The sequence below is a fragment of the Scatophagus argus genome, chromosome 20 (assembly GCF_020382885.2).
Source record: "Scatophagus argus isolate fScaArg1 chromosome 20, fScaArg1.pri, whole genome shotgun sequence".
Taxonomy (NCBI): domain Eukaryota; kingdom Metazoa; phylum Chordata; class Actinopteri; family Scatophagidae; genus Scatophagus; species Scatophagus argus.
The window spans coordinates 14957510-14974106 of NC_058512.1; the positions used below are offsets into that span (position 1 = coordinate 14957510).

The following is a 16597-nucleotide window of genomic DNA, read 5'->3' on the forward strand; positions in this document are numbered from 1 at the left end:
AGTAAGACAAACAAGTGCTTTAAAATCAAATATTTGCTTCTGTTAAGAAGCCACGGAGACACTAAAAAACCAAATGCTAATTTTCTAATCCTCTTTGGCCTATACACAGTAGAAAGGCGGTATATTTAATGGTTTACAAAATTCCGCAGGTGATAATAGGTGCTAATCTGCTTGTGAGCTCAGTAGGTCAAAAGCAAAGGTTTACGTTTTACAAAGTCCCGACTTTTTGGAATTATGGTTGTGCATTAGTACTGTGATGACGCGTAGAAGTGGGTTTCAGTTGAACGCTTGAACAAATCAAAACAATCTACGCCTAACTGACTCACCTGACTGAAGGAACAGATTAAGTTTCAAATAATTTTTGGATTTGCTGTCCCACATATCCAAAATGGTTCCACCTTTAACATGCACATGTACCCCCATTGTAATATAGGTTACACCCTGTGTCATTTACTTCCCCTCTGAAGGCCCCTCGGCTTGTGTTTTCTGAGGAAGAAACAGCTCCCAGTCAGATAGGATATATAACCCTGCTCCTATCGACTTCCTGTGCCCAGCGGCTCGATCAGGGTCTGACTGTGATTGACGCATGCTTTATACTTGTGGACAGTCCATGTTGATCCTGTTATACTTGGCATATACAGGACTTTTACACAAATATGTTCACATGTGAAGAATTCACATACCGACATTCACTGACAGTGAAGATGCGTGTAACCCACGTGATTTGTGTATGTGCTGAGGGAACATGCCTTCATGTGGAGTGTATATGCAGAATGCAGGGGCAGGAAGCAGCCATGAGACTCATTGTACTGTTGGAGTCGTCCTAATGTTGAAGATCCCCTGATCTCATGAATAATGCAAAGGTGACGTAAAGCATATTATTTGTGTGGATATCAGATGATGTCTAAAGCTTTGAGCTGCATTAAGTCAGATTAAATATTCAGTCTCCCTTTTTCATTACATTCAATGTGCTGCAAACAGTAAATCTTATTCAGGATTCACAACCAGGATACATTTATGACTTGATGTTTGTATATGAAAGCATTTTTGTAGACTCACCCAATGTTTCCTATAAATATCCAATTTATTATGTCTAAACTCAGAGACAGTTCTGAAGTTGTCTATTAATTTCGCTTTTACAGATGAAATTGAATGTCACTTTAACGATCTTTTGTCATTTGTTCTGCAATTGAAGACTAACAGTGGCTGAAATGGCAGATGCACAGCAGACTTAATGTTTTCCTCAGATTTCTTCGCCTTGTGTTAATGATGGTCTCTTGTCTGGCTGTGATGTTTTTATTTAGCATTTGTGAATCGAACCACATTCTTTTAAGTTCTTGCACAGTCCTCCTCTCAGATACTGCTGATAATTGTATGCCCCTGATCTTATTGCATTTGTCTGCTCTTTGTGAGCCCATAATTGGATTCACTCTTGGTGCAGAACTGAAGGCGTCACCAATGATTATTTCAGTTCCACATTGCTTAAATCCCCATTTTTAGTTGCCTCTTCGGCAAAGTCATTAAAGTCCAGAGGACTGTGATTATGTTCTCTGTTCAGTAATATGGCATAATTCATGATAATTAAGTTCAAGTGAAAGAGTTTTGACTGAAAATGCCTGAAAAATGTGTTTTTGAAAAATCTGTGTGCCTGTTGAATAACGTTACTGCTTACTACACTAAATGCATGGCGACATCATATTCAAGTGAAAACTGGTTTCACTCGTTCTACTTCTTTGAAAAAAATGTTGTTGTTTTTTTAATTTGAATATTGGCATTATCTTTGGATTTAATGAAAAAAGAAAATGCAATGCTGATGCAGTTTTCACACAGCAACAACCACTGTCTCTGCTACCTATTTTAGCTCCTGATATTATTTGAACAGATAGGTGCAGCAGTGAATACAACCTGTCCTGATTGCTCCCTGTTGTCTTGTGCTTCTCTTCATCTGTCAGCAGCATTAGGTGTCCCACAGACAGGGTCTTAATAGTAGCAGAGCGAAGGGGACAGAGCCTCTAATGGAAGCCCTTTGTCACTTTCACTGCTCCCTTGGAAACATCATGCTGGCCAGTCAGACAAGCCCTCTAGGAAGTGGCCACTGTGCCTGTGTCACTGCTCGACTAAAGGCATCTATCACACAGAACTATCTTAAGTTTGCCTTTTTCCTTCTCTCTCTAAGGACTTGTTTTAGGCAGTAATGATATTTGTTGAATGTAGATTTGTGCATTGACAAGCCAGGAGCTTTTGTATCATGTCAAAACCTATGGAAGGGGACATGGTATTAACGCTGTTACACCCTGTGTATTCAAAAGCAAAACCAAAGCTGTATTGTCCCAGTGTCAAGATATGCTTTGGTGAAGTGTGGAATAAATGCTTTATTCTTTTAAAATTCCTTCATGTGGATGCCAGATTTCCTAGTTTATCCTGTCCCTAAAGTAGATCTGAATACCTCCCACTTGACTTTCTATGAGGTGAGTATAATATTAGCCCCAGCTACATGCATCTCCCCCACCGGGTAAACACTGTGGTGTGTGATAAGGGTTTTAGAGAGAAGTGAGTATTGGCAGAGTTGAAGGGAAGCAGAGGGGGGAAAAAAGAGATCATCTGTATCTCTGTGCTCAGCTGCAGCCATTTGGAATATAAAGCTCCAGTGGGTCTCTGTAGGATTCATCTTCCAGAAATACTACTTCTCTAAAGACCGGGGAGCAGGACTTGGATTCAGACGAAGGAAAGAAACCCGCTTGTCTATGAAAAAACACACTAGTAAGCTCTACACTCTGGAGGGACTTTAGTGCTAAGAATTTGGGGTGTAATTGTGCTGGAGCACCTACTGCAGGCATGTGTGTATATAAGTGTTACAGCCTGATTGTCCAAATTATCGTGGTCAATATTATACTGATTACTGAAACATCAATGATGATAATAAAAAAAATTTACAGAGAGGAATTAGTTTGTTTTTTTTATTCTGACCAGACCATACTTCTGATCTGACACTTTGTCTTTGGTTACGTGCATGGATGCACATGTATGCTGGCATGTGCATGTGATCGTGTTCTTATGTTTGTGTGAAACAAGACATGCTCGTGGGCACATTAATACATGCATTTCTATGTGTACACTCACATGTTAAACTGTTTCGACAGCATATGTGGTATATTGGTGTCCGGGCACATGTTGCTTTAGAGTTTAATATTATAAATAGAATGAAAGATTGCATGGCTGCTCACCACATTCTTCATTACATGAAATGATCAGCTGTGCAATAGCTTTCACTATCTAGAAGAACACCCCTTCTATTAGAAATTCAACCACGAAAGAGAAACTGATCTCCGCTTAAGCAGTCCAGTGCGCTATAATACAAGGGACTTTAAGATGTAGAGATGTAGAAAAAATTCCACAGCACCAAGAATACAATTTTATCTCTTTACTTATAAGACTTTGTAGACTTAAATCAATACATTCTGAAATATTCCTCAGATTTTAATCATTCAGTCTTTATAAAAGTGTATTATAATAGTACCCTAAGAAAATAACGATAAACACCTCCAGTTTTTTTACAATTTAATATGGTACCTCCATAAAGTTTACTGACCTGCAAGAGACATAATTAAGAACAGAGAGACACTGGCTGAGACAAACTGATTTATTGTGTCTGAACTCTAAAAAGCTGGATTCTGCATTTCCCATCATGAACCAGCAGATCCATGATGTGATGGTTTATACCCCCTACAGACACAGCCCAGCTTTCTTATCTCCTGCAGCAGAGGGGGGATGGGCAGATGCCCCCACACACAAGACAGCTGGATTATGTGTGTTGGTCTAATCCCATTCATTCACTCAGAGCTCTCCGTTAGACCAATATGTACTGGACCATCATGTGCCCGATGCACATACAGGCTCAGGTGCTTTTGTCTGATAAGGACTACATGGAAGTATTAGCCACATCAGCCCTGCCTCACCACATCATGGGAAATCCCATTTCCTTCCATGATCCTCACTTTGCCCTTATCACCACAACCTGCTCCAAAGCCTTAAACCCTTGTGTCACCACACGCCCCCAGCAGCTTTGTGTCAGGGATCATCATGTGATGTACATACTAGGGTGAATAAGTCAGAAACAATTTGAAAAAGTTCTCTGGCCCCTTCTCTTATGCCCCTGTGCACATTACAGCTACACCATGTGACACACATGCATCATTCTGCTTCTCATATATGTACATTAAGCATGATTTCAGTACTTTTATTCCAGAACAGTTTGTGAGTTAGACTGAACCCATGGAACACCATTTATTCCGGTCCGCAATCCTGATCCTAGGACGAAGTGTGTATTCCGCTGACAAGACACTGTCTTTGTAGAAAAGAGATGAGATGGGCAATAGTTTGTTGATTTTCTCCCAACTATCACTTTAGCCTGTAGCGTGAGATGTACTGCCAAAAATACTATTTTCAATTGGTTACTTTTCATTATTGCATTGCTCTCTCTGAATTTCTTTTGGACTTGTGCATACTTGTTGTCTACTGGGAGATGAGCTAAATCACTGTGGGTTGTATTTTCACATTTTTTTTGGTTGTGGTAAGAGCAGTTTTGCTGTGTTAGCCCACCACAGCTGAAAAATGAGAAACAAAGGCTTTGTAATAACTAATGGATTGGCTCAAGGCAGCAGCTGTTTGCTGTCGAGATGTGAGCCAGACAGTGTTGTATGGCAGCCTCACCGGAACTGCTCTGCAAACAGCTTGCAGACAAAACAAATTATAGGTTTGACAAGCCTAAAAAAACACGGTAACGTCAGGAGATGCACGCACAGACATGATGCAAGGCATGCACTCACATTTGGACAAATATTCATATGCCAGGGCGTACATGCATACATCTGTAGAAACCAGAGAACAAGAGGGTGTACAGTTTAATTTTTTCTTCTTCTGTTCCTCTCAAGCTAAAGAAACAAACTCAGTTTCAGCTGGTTTGGCTTCCTCTACATGATTCATTTTTTGGTGCAGTATTTTCCCTCTGGCCTCTCAGCAGTGAATGACAATTATAATAGTTGACCTAGCATTGAATTTGATGTAAATGAAACTGAATATAAACTTCTGAATGCTTGCAATTAGAGATCTGTTCAATATGCAACCTTTTGATACAGACCTGCACACAAAAAAGAAAAAAAAAAAACCTGGACTGAAAAAAAGTATTGGAGTGTATATTTGCATCTACTCTCTGTGTCACAGTGATCCACAGTATAACCGATGTAACCTGAAAGTACCTTTGTGAACTTTGTGTAATTAACATTCTTAACATTCTAATTTGCAAATGCTGCTAGTATGGAGACAAGAATGTGTGTGCCACATGATAATCCATCCAGTGCTTTTCAAGACATTTCAGACCATAAGAACCTCTGCAGAACTGTGTGACAGTCCATCAAGGGGATGTTGAAATATTTCACACAGTAAGTGAAAACTTGCTTTATATAAAAAAAAGAGGACAGCCAAGTCAATTGGACTCATCCTCTGGAGACCATGAATGTCCTAGCAACCCATTCATAAACTGTTCAAGTTTTACAGTTTGTACTAAAATGGTGGACTGATTGACAAACCAACCCACAGATACATATTGTTGTTTCTGTAAATGCTGTGCAAGTTGGTTTTTGCATATATCTCAATGTATACGCTGATGTATCTCATTATAATATCAGTTTACATTGTATTGGTTGGGCTCTAATCCACAGATCCAGGTTTCACTTTAGAGCAATACAGCATTATTACATATGCACTAGACATTTTGGATTTCACCTGCACAGGTTTTGTCTGTGGTTGACCTAATTGACACACTTTGCTTCACTGTGCAAAAATTGCCTCTTAGCATTTTTATTGCAGCTGTTTACATTGCAAGGCTTAACTTAGCCATGAGTGACATTAAAGCATTATTCTTAATGACACGTTTTTGTCACAGATTGCCCCGTATGCGCCTTTGCACGTGGCGCTGATTAAAACGTCAATGATGGCGCTGTAAGTTGAACGCTTTCTAACAGCTGATGAAAGGTTTTTAAAACATGGCATGACACTCTGGAAATTTTCATTTCAGCAGGGGGTTCAGTCAACCTAGCATGCAAATGTCAAACACATGTTTGGTAAGAGGCAGAAAACTGGGCCAACCAAAACATGCAGGCAGTCACAGACAGATACACTCATGCTTTTGAACACATACACATTTTCTGATTTCCTTCACTACTTTTTGTTTTAGTGGAGCCTGTTACAGCACATTGAGGAGGGGTGTGATTTGTCTCAGCAGTGTGTTGGAGATCATGAGTAACAGTGCAAAGACCTGCTGCTTTGCTGGAGAGGCAGCAGTGGACAGATTGCATGTCTGATGTCGGCTCATTTTTAACTGTAGCCAAACCTGCAGCCAAAGAGCAGAGATGTTCCTGAATTGATAACCCTCCATGTGTAATGGAGTTATCACGAAAATGTGCGTAACACATGAATTTTACTCATCAGCTTACTTTTTTTTTTTCTTCTTCCTTGTGTTGGCTCAGCTCTCACTTACAATCACGGCTGCATTTTCAGCTCATTGTGAGATAATTACATCCACTGTGTTCTGTTCTTTTTGTGAAGGCATCAGCTCAGTTTGGCTTAAGAATTCATGTTCATGGGAGGGGTTGTTCTACATCACTCATTCACTGTGTTTACTCTTTTGTCAGCTGCCACCATGTCTCTAAAGAGCTGTTTTGTTAAAACACGTGTAATTTCAGGCGTCATCCATGAATTGCTGAGTGCAAACTTGTCCCCTTGCCATCATGCTCACCACGACGCCCCTCTAGGCAGGTCAGGCGTTGTATGCCTGCAGGATGAGATGAGGAGACAGACTAAAATGTGAGAGGGAGGAGAGGGGGTTTTTTATTCGCCTCCTTGATTGAACCCTTTGGGCTTCAAGTGGTCCAGGCTGACTCCAGCCACACGTTTATCACATCTTAGCCACACCCATCAACGTTTTATTGACATTTAATTGAACTCTCACCTCAAGAATCTTCAGGAAATTATTTTGGCATCCATCCAGAGGGTGCAAGCACACACAAACATCAGCACTTGGTTTTGAATCCCAGCATAGACATTTAGCCAACTGTAAAACATCTAAGTGCAAGAGGTGACTCAATTCATGTCGGGATTAATTGTTTGCTTTATAAAAAGTTATAAATGACTAAGGCAATGTCTTCAGGTTGTTTTGGGAGACCAACAGTCCAAGACCCAAAGATCCTTTATTTACAATGACAAAAACAGATAAAAGCAGCAAATTCTCCCATTTGATAAGCTTCACACATTTGACAAATCTTATCAGAACTGCTTATTAATTGACTGGTTGTTTCAAAGCCAAACTCTGCTAAAACCAAACACATCCCCACTGTTGCATTAGCAGGAATTTTGTGTTATGTTTGTTCAGCAGAGCTCTCCAGTGGAAAGAGCTTTGGCCAGCTCTTGCTACTGAGTCACCAGATGCCTGTGAGTTCCTTTCACCGCTCTCTCTCTCTCTCTCTCTCTCTCTCCCAAAATCTCCCACCTACTTGTGACACTCTCAGCATGTTGCCTTCTCATTCCTTACTGATGAACTGGCTTTGCAACAAATAAACTGTAGGCATAACAACTGTAAGCGATCAGAGCGTTCTGCTGTTGAGAGCAGCATCTTTTTCTACTATTGTTGTTTGGGCAGGGCTAATTTTATCAGACTTATTAATACTTCTTGGCTCAGACAGCTTAAATATAGATTTACTCAACAGTAATGCAGGGTTGTGTCAACCTTTTAACTAGAGCTTTTAAGCTTGGTTTATGGTGAAAAGAAAGAGAGTAAATCCACAGCATCTCATGGTGTTGCACATTTTGTCGAGCAGTCAGACAGTCTTTTAATACATATAATGAGATTTTTGGTTGTATTGACTCTGAACTCTAGCACGTTGGATGTGAAATCAAATAAAGACTCTGAAGCTGAAGTGCTGAGTTTGAGGGTGTTTACCAATGTCAGATGATTTTTAGGAATTTCGAGTAATGAACTCTTTGGACTGGTCTACATATGAAGAATTTCCTGTCACATCCTAAAGTCTCCAACCCAGTCACCACCAGTCACCACCAAACACTTGGTATCTTCTTTGACGATGCTTTGACAAGCCTATGCTGTATCTGACTTCACTTTTTGCTTCTTTTAGGGGCTTTTTGCTTTCAATCTTCAGTCATGAAGCAGAACATTTCGGTTTTGCCATTAAACACCTTGCCTGGCCTGTCTCCTGCATTTTTCTAAACTTTGGGGAATGGCAGGGCTGAGTCATCCAACACTGCCCATCAAATAATGGTTGCAAAAACCATCAAATACCACTACAGCTTGAATTCAGCTCTTGATCCTCATATTGATAGCCAAAACTAAGAAAAAGACAAAAACAAAATCATTGACCTAATATTTGTCCTCCTTTTTCTGTCACTCCCTTCCCTCAACCCTAGACACATGGATCACCTTTTAAGCCCCATCACTACCAGGTCCTGTTTCTTTACCAGTTATTACATGCTCCACAGGCTAGTACATCATTGATCTGTGTGTGTGTGTGTCGTGTCTCTGTGTGTGTGTATACACTCTTGCACAACACGATGATGCTGATACAAGCATGTACAAACATGCTGTGACACACAGGCGTAGTCACGCATAGGCGAGCACGCCCATGTACAGTGATTTGGCGTGAAATGGGACAGGTCATGGACATGGCTGGAGCGCATTGCCAGGTGCTGACCAGGCTATTGCGATCTATGGAGTACAATTTGCACATATTAGCCACTGTTGCCCTTTTTCCTTTTGCTTTTTTTTCCCAAGCAGCACAGGTTCAGATCAAATCAATGTTCAAGGTCCTAAAGCTAAGTAACCTCTTTAATTGATCTATAGGCACATGTTCACATCAATAAGTCATATTGATATTCGTAGGAAATGCATGAAAATCTCCACAACTTTTCCAAAAGGGTTTAAAACCTTAAGCACTATCTGCATTATGCTAAGCTAACCTATATTTTCGATCAGTGACATAAATAGCAACTCTGTGCATTTTGTATGTGTGCTGAATGCCCTCCGTAGGCTCACAGCCATTCTGTCTGGCACTGATGGTAAATAGGGTCTTTGGGTCAGCAGCAGCACTCTTTCTTCTTCCTCAGGCCAACACGGAGGCTTTTCTTGCTTAGACATACACAGCGAAATCCCCTGTAATCAAGCAGCTGGAAGGTCTGCTTTGAAGGGATTTAGTGCAGTGTGGCAGGTGCCAATCTGACTGCAATCAGGATTTACACAGGCCCAGCTTCTGATGGAATCTAGTAACTTTAACGTGAGCTCATGCTCGGAGACTCTCAGACTCATTCATGCGTTTTCTTGCACAGTACTCACGGTGACACATGCACACAGACAATGTCCACAAGAATCCATTGGACATGTACTATGTGCGCTCTAAACACATGCTATGAAATTTGGATTTGTGCTGCCCTTAAACTTCCATTTTTATCCAAGACGGTGCTTTGTTATGTTTTTATTTACTATCATTTTAAAACATTTTAGAACTCATATATTCTGCATCACTCTATACTCACTTTATAACTATAAACTTACGTGCAGCTGCTTTGACTTTTTTTCCCCCTTTAGCACCTCATACAGAGAACCTGTGCTAAAATAAATCTGTGGTACAACCTTGTAAAAATAATAATCAAATAGCAAAAGTCTGAATAATTTAAACATCTCTCTGCGTGTACACTAATCTGTTTAAACTGTGTCCATGTACATGCAGCTTTTTACAGAGGAGGCATCTTTGTTATATTGTATGTGAAATTATTTTGGACATTTCTGTGTGTGAATTATGTGTGTAATACAAAAAAAGAAATTGTGAAAGGAAGAGAAGAAAGAGTCCTGAGCCAAATGGGAAAAAAAGGACAGAGAATAAGAGACGGTTTGTAAAAGACAGAAACTCCTGGAGGCAGTGGGACAGTGGGGCACACACACACACACACACACACACACACACACACACACACACACACACACACACACACACACACACAGGCTCAGCCGTCCTTCCTATGTCTGTCTATTATTGATGTTGGGCACGCAGGGTTCCCACTCAGCCATCTGTTCGTAGTTCTCCCACTTCGTGTCCCTTTTGCTTCGTGCCTCACACTTTGGCAGTCTGGCATAAGCAGAGCATTGCTGTCTTATCAAAGTGTGAATACTTCATAAATATCTCACACTATCAGGGAGTTATCCGTTAGAAGAGAGATGGAGAGTCCAGAGAGCGAAATGAGGAAAAAAAACCAAAACATAACAGTAGTGTGATGAATTTTTTATTAATTCTGCCTTTTTGTTGGATGACTTCCAACACACGCATTGATTTGTGGTGAGGGATCTAATTATGTCACGACTGCATGTCATATAAGCAGAATTGGCAGTAGGGTGTGTTTTATGATGGACTGTCAATAGTCCTCTGCTGCATGTTTTCGGATGTTAATCAAATCACAGCCCCGCCCTCCTGCTGATAATAACATATGGCTGGAATTTTGATTTCATTTGACTCGCAACTGATGACCATGCATATTCAGTCAAGCCAGGTTGCCAGGGGTAACGAAGTCCTGTAGGTCTTCTGATTGGCTGCAGGGTGGCCTCAGATGGGACAGAGGCCACGTGTGGTGAGTCTGGAAATGTGTAAGGGTGGTGTGTGTTTGCAAACACTTGGCTTCGCCTCCCAGTTAATCCATGGATGTGATTCTTATCCCGGCTCACCCGTCCCCCACCCTGTCCTACACACAAACAAACTGAATTTTGCATGTCAGTCTCATGCAGAAACTGCATCAGCATGGTGGCCTGATTTAACATGTGCCTTCAGTTATGTTCAACTCACTGAAAGAAAGGGTCAGATGTGGGTAAGGGAATGCCAGGGGCTTGGGTATGGTGATTAAGGTAAGATATTGGCTTGGGGTTTGAGAAATCTAAGCTATCACTCCTTCGTGTGACTTGTCTTTTCCGTATTCCTAGAGGGGTGAAAGAGGCTTTATTCTCTGGCTAACCCCAGAGTTAAGACCCCCTGGGGAGTACGAGATGTGACGGAAATTAATAATGCGTGGAGACTCAAAGGCTTTGACTGTACCAAAGGATCAGAAGAGGGTGAAGAGCATGTATTAGAGGCAGAAAACCAAACAGAAACACAGGCAGAGAGAACAAAGCACAGTCAGGAAGATTGGCCACCTTTGAGGAGAGTCTGGAAAGAAAGAGGACAGGCACAATGTGACAGATAAAAAAATATTCCTTTAAGTGGTTAAATAAAATCACAAAGTACCCTGTATTCACATCAGCTTTGTCTGCAGCAAAACTCTATCTAAATAGATAAATAAGAAATGTAATATTCATTTCATGTGCAATGGGACATTTTTTTTTTTTTTTTTACCTCTTCAGCTTCCCTGAAAACAAATTTCCAATTAGCATCTTTACCAGAGCCAGAGGAAGTAACAGACTGCCAGCTTTCCCCATCAAGAGACAGAGTGTGAGTCCAACATGAATTAGAAAAATGAGAACAGACTTAATGTAAAGGAAACTTAGGATTTAATACAAACATACTTTACTCAATGATGTGTGGAAGTCACGCTAGTATACACAACGTTGGCACACTCACGCCTTGTCGCCCCGGGCCAGGCAGGCCTTACCCCTGCTGTGACCTCTCTGGCTCAAAGCCAACAGCCCCGCTATCTTTTGAACCTGGACAGACCTAGCTGAAACCAGCTGTGTTAAACCGGATCTCACCGCAGCTGATCACACTCCCCAACATTAAATATGAATCAGTAGTAAATGCCGAATCACATCATCCAATCATTGAGCTGTTATGTTCACGTTTGGCATTTTTATGTTGGATTTTCTTTTCTTTTTTTGTTTTACTTATCCTTTCTGTCACCCTTCCACAAAGACACTGTAGGCTAATAAGATGAGAAAAACAGAGCTAATAATGATGCTGGGGCTGTATGCCATATGTGATCCCTCCCTGCAGCATGGGCAGGTGGGCAGCTTGCCACCCAGCAGCACAATGGGTTTATGCACAGTGATTTATTAAACAACCTAACCGCTGGCTAAATTAGCAAGCTATTCTTTTCCACTCTCCTCTCTCTGTTTCTCTGTCTTTGTCTGCCTCTCTTTCCTTTTTTTAGTCTCTATCTGCAGAGTCTGCGTTAAGGGGCTGTGTAATGGTGGAAGGGTCCAGTATTAGAACCATTAAGCATGAACATGACTGCCTGTTACACGGGTCTTTAACAACACAGAGAAATAACCTCTTATCATCCTGTCAAGCAGTAGTCCCCATCGAGGTTTCCCTCAATGCAGTGGTTAGGTGTAAATGAATGAGATGTACTGCACATACTTCATAACAGTGCTCCATGTAATCTCTCCACTCTCTATGACTGATTGTGTTAAATGTGAGAACTCGAACGCAAACATTAAAAGGTTTTGGTCAAGAGTACTCCAATGCAAGTGCTTTGTTGTCCCAAAGTGGTGGTTTTTGTCTTTACAACAGCCATTAGCATCGGCCCATCTTGAATGTTAAATACCGTAAGTGACAAGATGTTGCATTGTGTTTTTAGACAAGAGGGAGTTTGATGAGAGGCTGTCGATGACACACCTGCCGAGGAAGAGGGGTTGTGATAACAATTTTCTCCTCCCTGTCGAGGAGACATCTGGTATTGCCATGGCGGTGCATGCCGAAATTTACCCAGGAGTGGGTAATGAGGCGTAGTAGACAGCTTTTGTGATTTTGTGTGTGTGTGTGTGTGTGTGTATTTTGGGATGGTGGTTCCCTCATCTCCCTGATCTAGCCTCTGTAGGCCATGCAAGCACGCCATCTGTAGTCCTCAGCCATAAACCCACTTGCATGTGGCCCATAAGCAGCATTAAATCAGCTTAAATACAGGCACACATTTAACCTTCTTCTACTCAAAAAAAATCAAAACAAAACAAAAAACGAATGGCAGAAAGAGAAAGTATGGAGGTTTAAAAATCAAGCAGGATGGAGGCAAAATGTGGGGGGGTGCCCAACTGCGTGACTGCACGTCTGTGTCTAATCTAACCACCCACCCATCCGTGACTGTGAAGCATCTGTCTTTGGATGGCACCATTAACATGGTGGTCTGCATTATGTTTACACACAGTCCTGTATGGGGCTTCAGACGCCTGAGAGGGTTTGCTAAGAAGCATGCGAGTACAGTTTGATAATCACCCTTGAATTCTGAACTAAAATGAACAGGTTTTCTCACTCACTGGTGGTAACATGTACAATGCACTTGGAATTTATTACTTGATGATGATTGCGGCCTCAGACTGTTTATCTTTCAGTTACTGTTATAGTTGTTTGTTGACTCTGGTGATTTGTTTTTAGATACTTTTGCAATACAATAAAGAATTTGATTAAATTATTATTATATTATATTATTGTCGTTGATAGCTTTTTGTGAATATTTATCTCTTGTTTATTCCAGGTAATCTCCGCTCTGTCGAGGATCTCCCACCACAGCATTGCACAAATCAAAGGCATCAGGTAAGTGTCTCATTTGTATCACTCTCTCTCATTTATTATTTGAACAGCCAAAGCACTCAACAGTATCAGTGTCCGAGAAACCCTTCGGATGAATGCATTCCACATGTAGTTCTATATTGAGACAGAGGTGGCTATTAACATCTGCTGCTCATTTAAAAGTCGATTTACATTTCTCAGCAATTAGCTGGAGCTTTTAGCCTCTGTTATCTTGCAGGGCACAAAATAATCCTGAGCACATTTCCATCTGTCACTCAAACAGTACCATGTTTAGGTAGACACTTAGCAGCACTGCTGTCTGAGTCATAAATACTACATTGCACATTTTTTTTGCAGATAATGTGAATGTTGGGAAAATGCTTCAAACTGCTTTAGCAGGCCTGGACTGGGCTTCTGATTTCTCTTCATTTGCTCAATCTGCTTGGAGCTTGGTGGCTCACCGGCGCCACATAAAAAGCCATTTTATCCGTCTAAGTAATGAGTTGATGGAGCGTGCCCATTAGGAGCCATGCCAAGAAATGAAGGGAGAGGAAAGGGAGAGGAAAGGGAGAGGGGGAGAGTGACAGAGAGAGCAGGTCCCTTGCCTTTAATAAAGACAACAAACCCGCTGACTGCTGGCCAGTTCACTGCCTGTCCTTATTGGCCATTTTGCTGTGGGGTGTCAAGGCTCATTTGAACTCGGTGTAAATGACACTCTGACTTTCTGATCCTGAGTTACTTTAATCTCAGCAATCAAGATATTGATTCAATAATATACTATTATATTGGATTCTCAAACAGTTTTTGAGAGGGGAGAGCCCAGATGGTTATCTATCTGGCTTTACCACAAAACAAATATGAAGCTTTCACAAGCCTGAAAAACAGTTTCCCTTTCAGCCTTGAGGCTTACCCTGACCTCATACCCTGCTTTGGAACTGGATATGAAAATACAAGACCTTAAATAAAGTCAAATTTGGCTCTTGGCCTGATCACAAACGGTGATGAAGATGATTAAATTGAATTGTCTGGTTTTACAGCTTGTATATAACTTGAAATATAAAGTGTCTTCAGAACAACAATTTAAAAGTTTCTATTATTGTCTGTTCCACTTTTGTTTGATAAATGTGTTTTTATTATTAGTTTTCCTGTTGTGTCTGGATTTGGTGTAGTCATACCCCCTCTTTGACATAAAATAAATTCTAAAACTATTCTCTCTGCTGAATGCATATCCAATATTCACTTACCTTCTCACTGTGTGTTTTTCTTCCAGCTTGCTGGGACAGTGTTTCTAATTAAGGTTGTCTTTATATGGTCTTCAGCAGTTCATGTGTAACTGCTTTGTTTGAGTTAGTATCCTTTGAGTGGCTTCCCTTGGTTTGTAGGGTTGGACACATTTGTAAGCAGTAGTCTATACAAGAGGAATTTGGTGTTGATTCCAAGTGGAGTCAACAATGGTAAATTTAGAAGTTGATTCTCAGTGGTATTGGTATTGTGCATAATCAGTGTTGATATATATTCAGTTCTTAATGGAGCTTTAAGCAATCGTCTCTGTCTTGCTTTCACTACAGGAATTGTAGATGTGTACGGGGTATATGGCAGATGTGTAATGATGTCCAAGGCCACGTAGTGTATGATATAACCTGAACAGAGGGCTGTCATCGAGCAGAACACTTAGACAAAATGGATGTTCGGTGACCCAAGTTGGCCTTTGACAAGGGTCTTCTCATGTGTTTCACTGTAATTCTGCTTAGGGTAAGGTCAGTTGCATTGAAAGGTCCAAGGATCCGTCAGACCTCTGTCTCGTTTCACAGCCCCTGTCAACTATACACAGGCCTGACAACAGCTATAACTCAGTCCAACACATACATTACATGTAAGTACTGTAACATATAGACAGAATGCCTTTGCCCTCCAACTAAGACGAGATAAAAAGGCATCAACACATAAAGTAGAGTTTAATGAAATTGAATAGAAAAGACCGACAAAAACAGGCACATTACTTTTGTTTGTAATTAATTCCTTTTTTATTTGTGAAAGCAAATTTTTAGAGGTCATTTTAAAAGATTCTCAGATTTATAAAAACCCGAACAGGAGAATTATCATGTAGTTCAATATCCTAATATTGATTTTAATGTCTTTTAATCAAACAGAAACTCAACAGTTCTGATAATTTACATTTCCTGTTTTTTTGTTTTTTTTTTCCTGATTCAATTTGATAGCCGCTTAAACTAATCAGATGTGGCAAATCTTGCATATGGCAGCAGTGATGTCAGGTGTCAAGTGTTTTCTTAACTTTTATGTCCCTTCTGAGACTACAGAAAAAAGATTCGGTTCGGTTGGCGTAGACTGAGACCAAATTTGAGATGAGTGCTTCATTATTCTTTTCCAAGAGCAATTAGGAAAAAATAGGAAGCACCTCTTTTATTTTCCAACAGCAACCAATAAATCCTACTATGTTCCTGGTTTGGTTTAAATTCCATTGTATTTGAATTGAATTGTTTCGATTTGCCTCCATGTCTCACATGATGTGTGATTTGTCTATACACCTTTAATGGGGCACTTGCGCACTTTAGTATCACACAAAACTGTGACACATCAAAAAAAGGCAGATATCAAATTTGAATAAGCATAGACAAAGATGAATAACTGAAATGAATGTGGAAAAATAGTATTTTAAAGGATGTATTGCAGCTTTCGGGCAGAGGTGTTGATGCTCTGATGATAACCCAATGGCTATCTCAAATCATTGTAGTCTGACTGTTTGTTGAGTTTTCACTGTTTAATCTCTGGATTATATTGCCACAGGCATGTCTGTGGACATTCTGTTGAAGCTCATTGATCTTGTCTTTGCTGTCTGTTCACTGTAATTGGGCAGTGATAGTTCATGTCTCTGTCACTGTGTCAGCATTCCAACCCCAGACTGACACTGAGCCTTTATTTTGCCTGGCCGTCTGCACATTCAGAGATACACTGGACACACAATCAAATACTGATATGTAAAAAGTACACTCTGTTCTCCTTCGTCCTGTTGTTTCTGACTTCTGTCACCATCTTCA

The 16597-nt window shown here is 40.6% G+C and overlaps 1 protein-coding gene across 9 annotated transcripts in view; it reads left to right on the forward strand.

Moving 5' to 3' along the window:
- vav2 (vav 2 guanine nucleotide exchange factor) overlaps window positions 1-16597 on the forward strand; it is a 181531-nt gene that overhangs the window by 118265 nt on the left and 46669 nt on the right. For all 9 annotated transcript variants that reach the window (XM_046374968.1, XM_046374970.1, XM_046374973.1 and 6 more), the window contains exon 3: window positions 13507-13565. In XM_046374968.1, the coding sequence (XP_046230924.1) occupies window positions 13507-13565 (59 nt within the window). The remainder of the gene's footprint in view (window positions 1-13506; window positions 13566-16597) is intronic.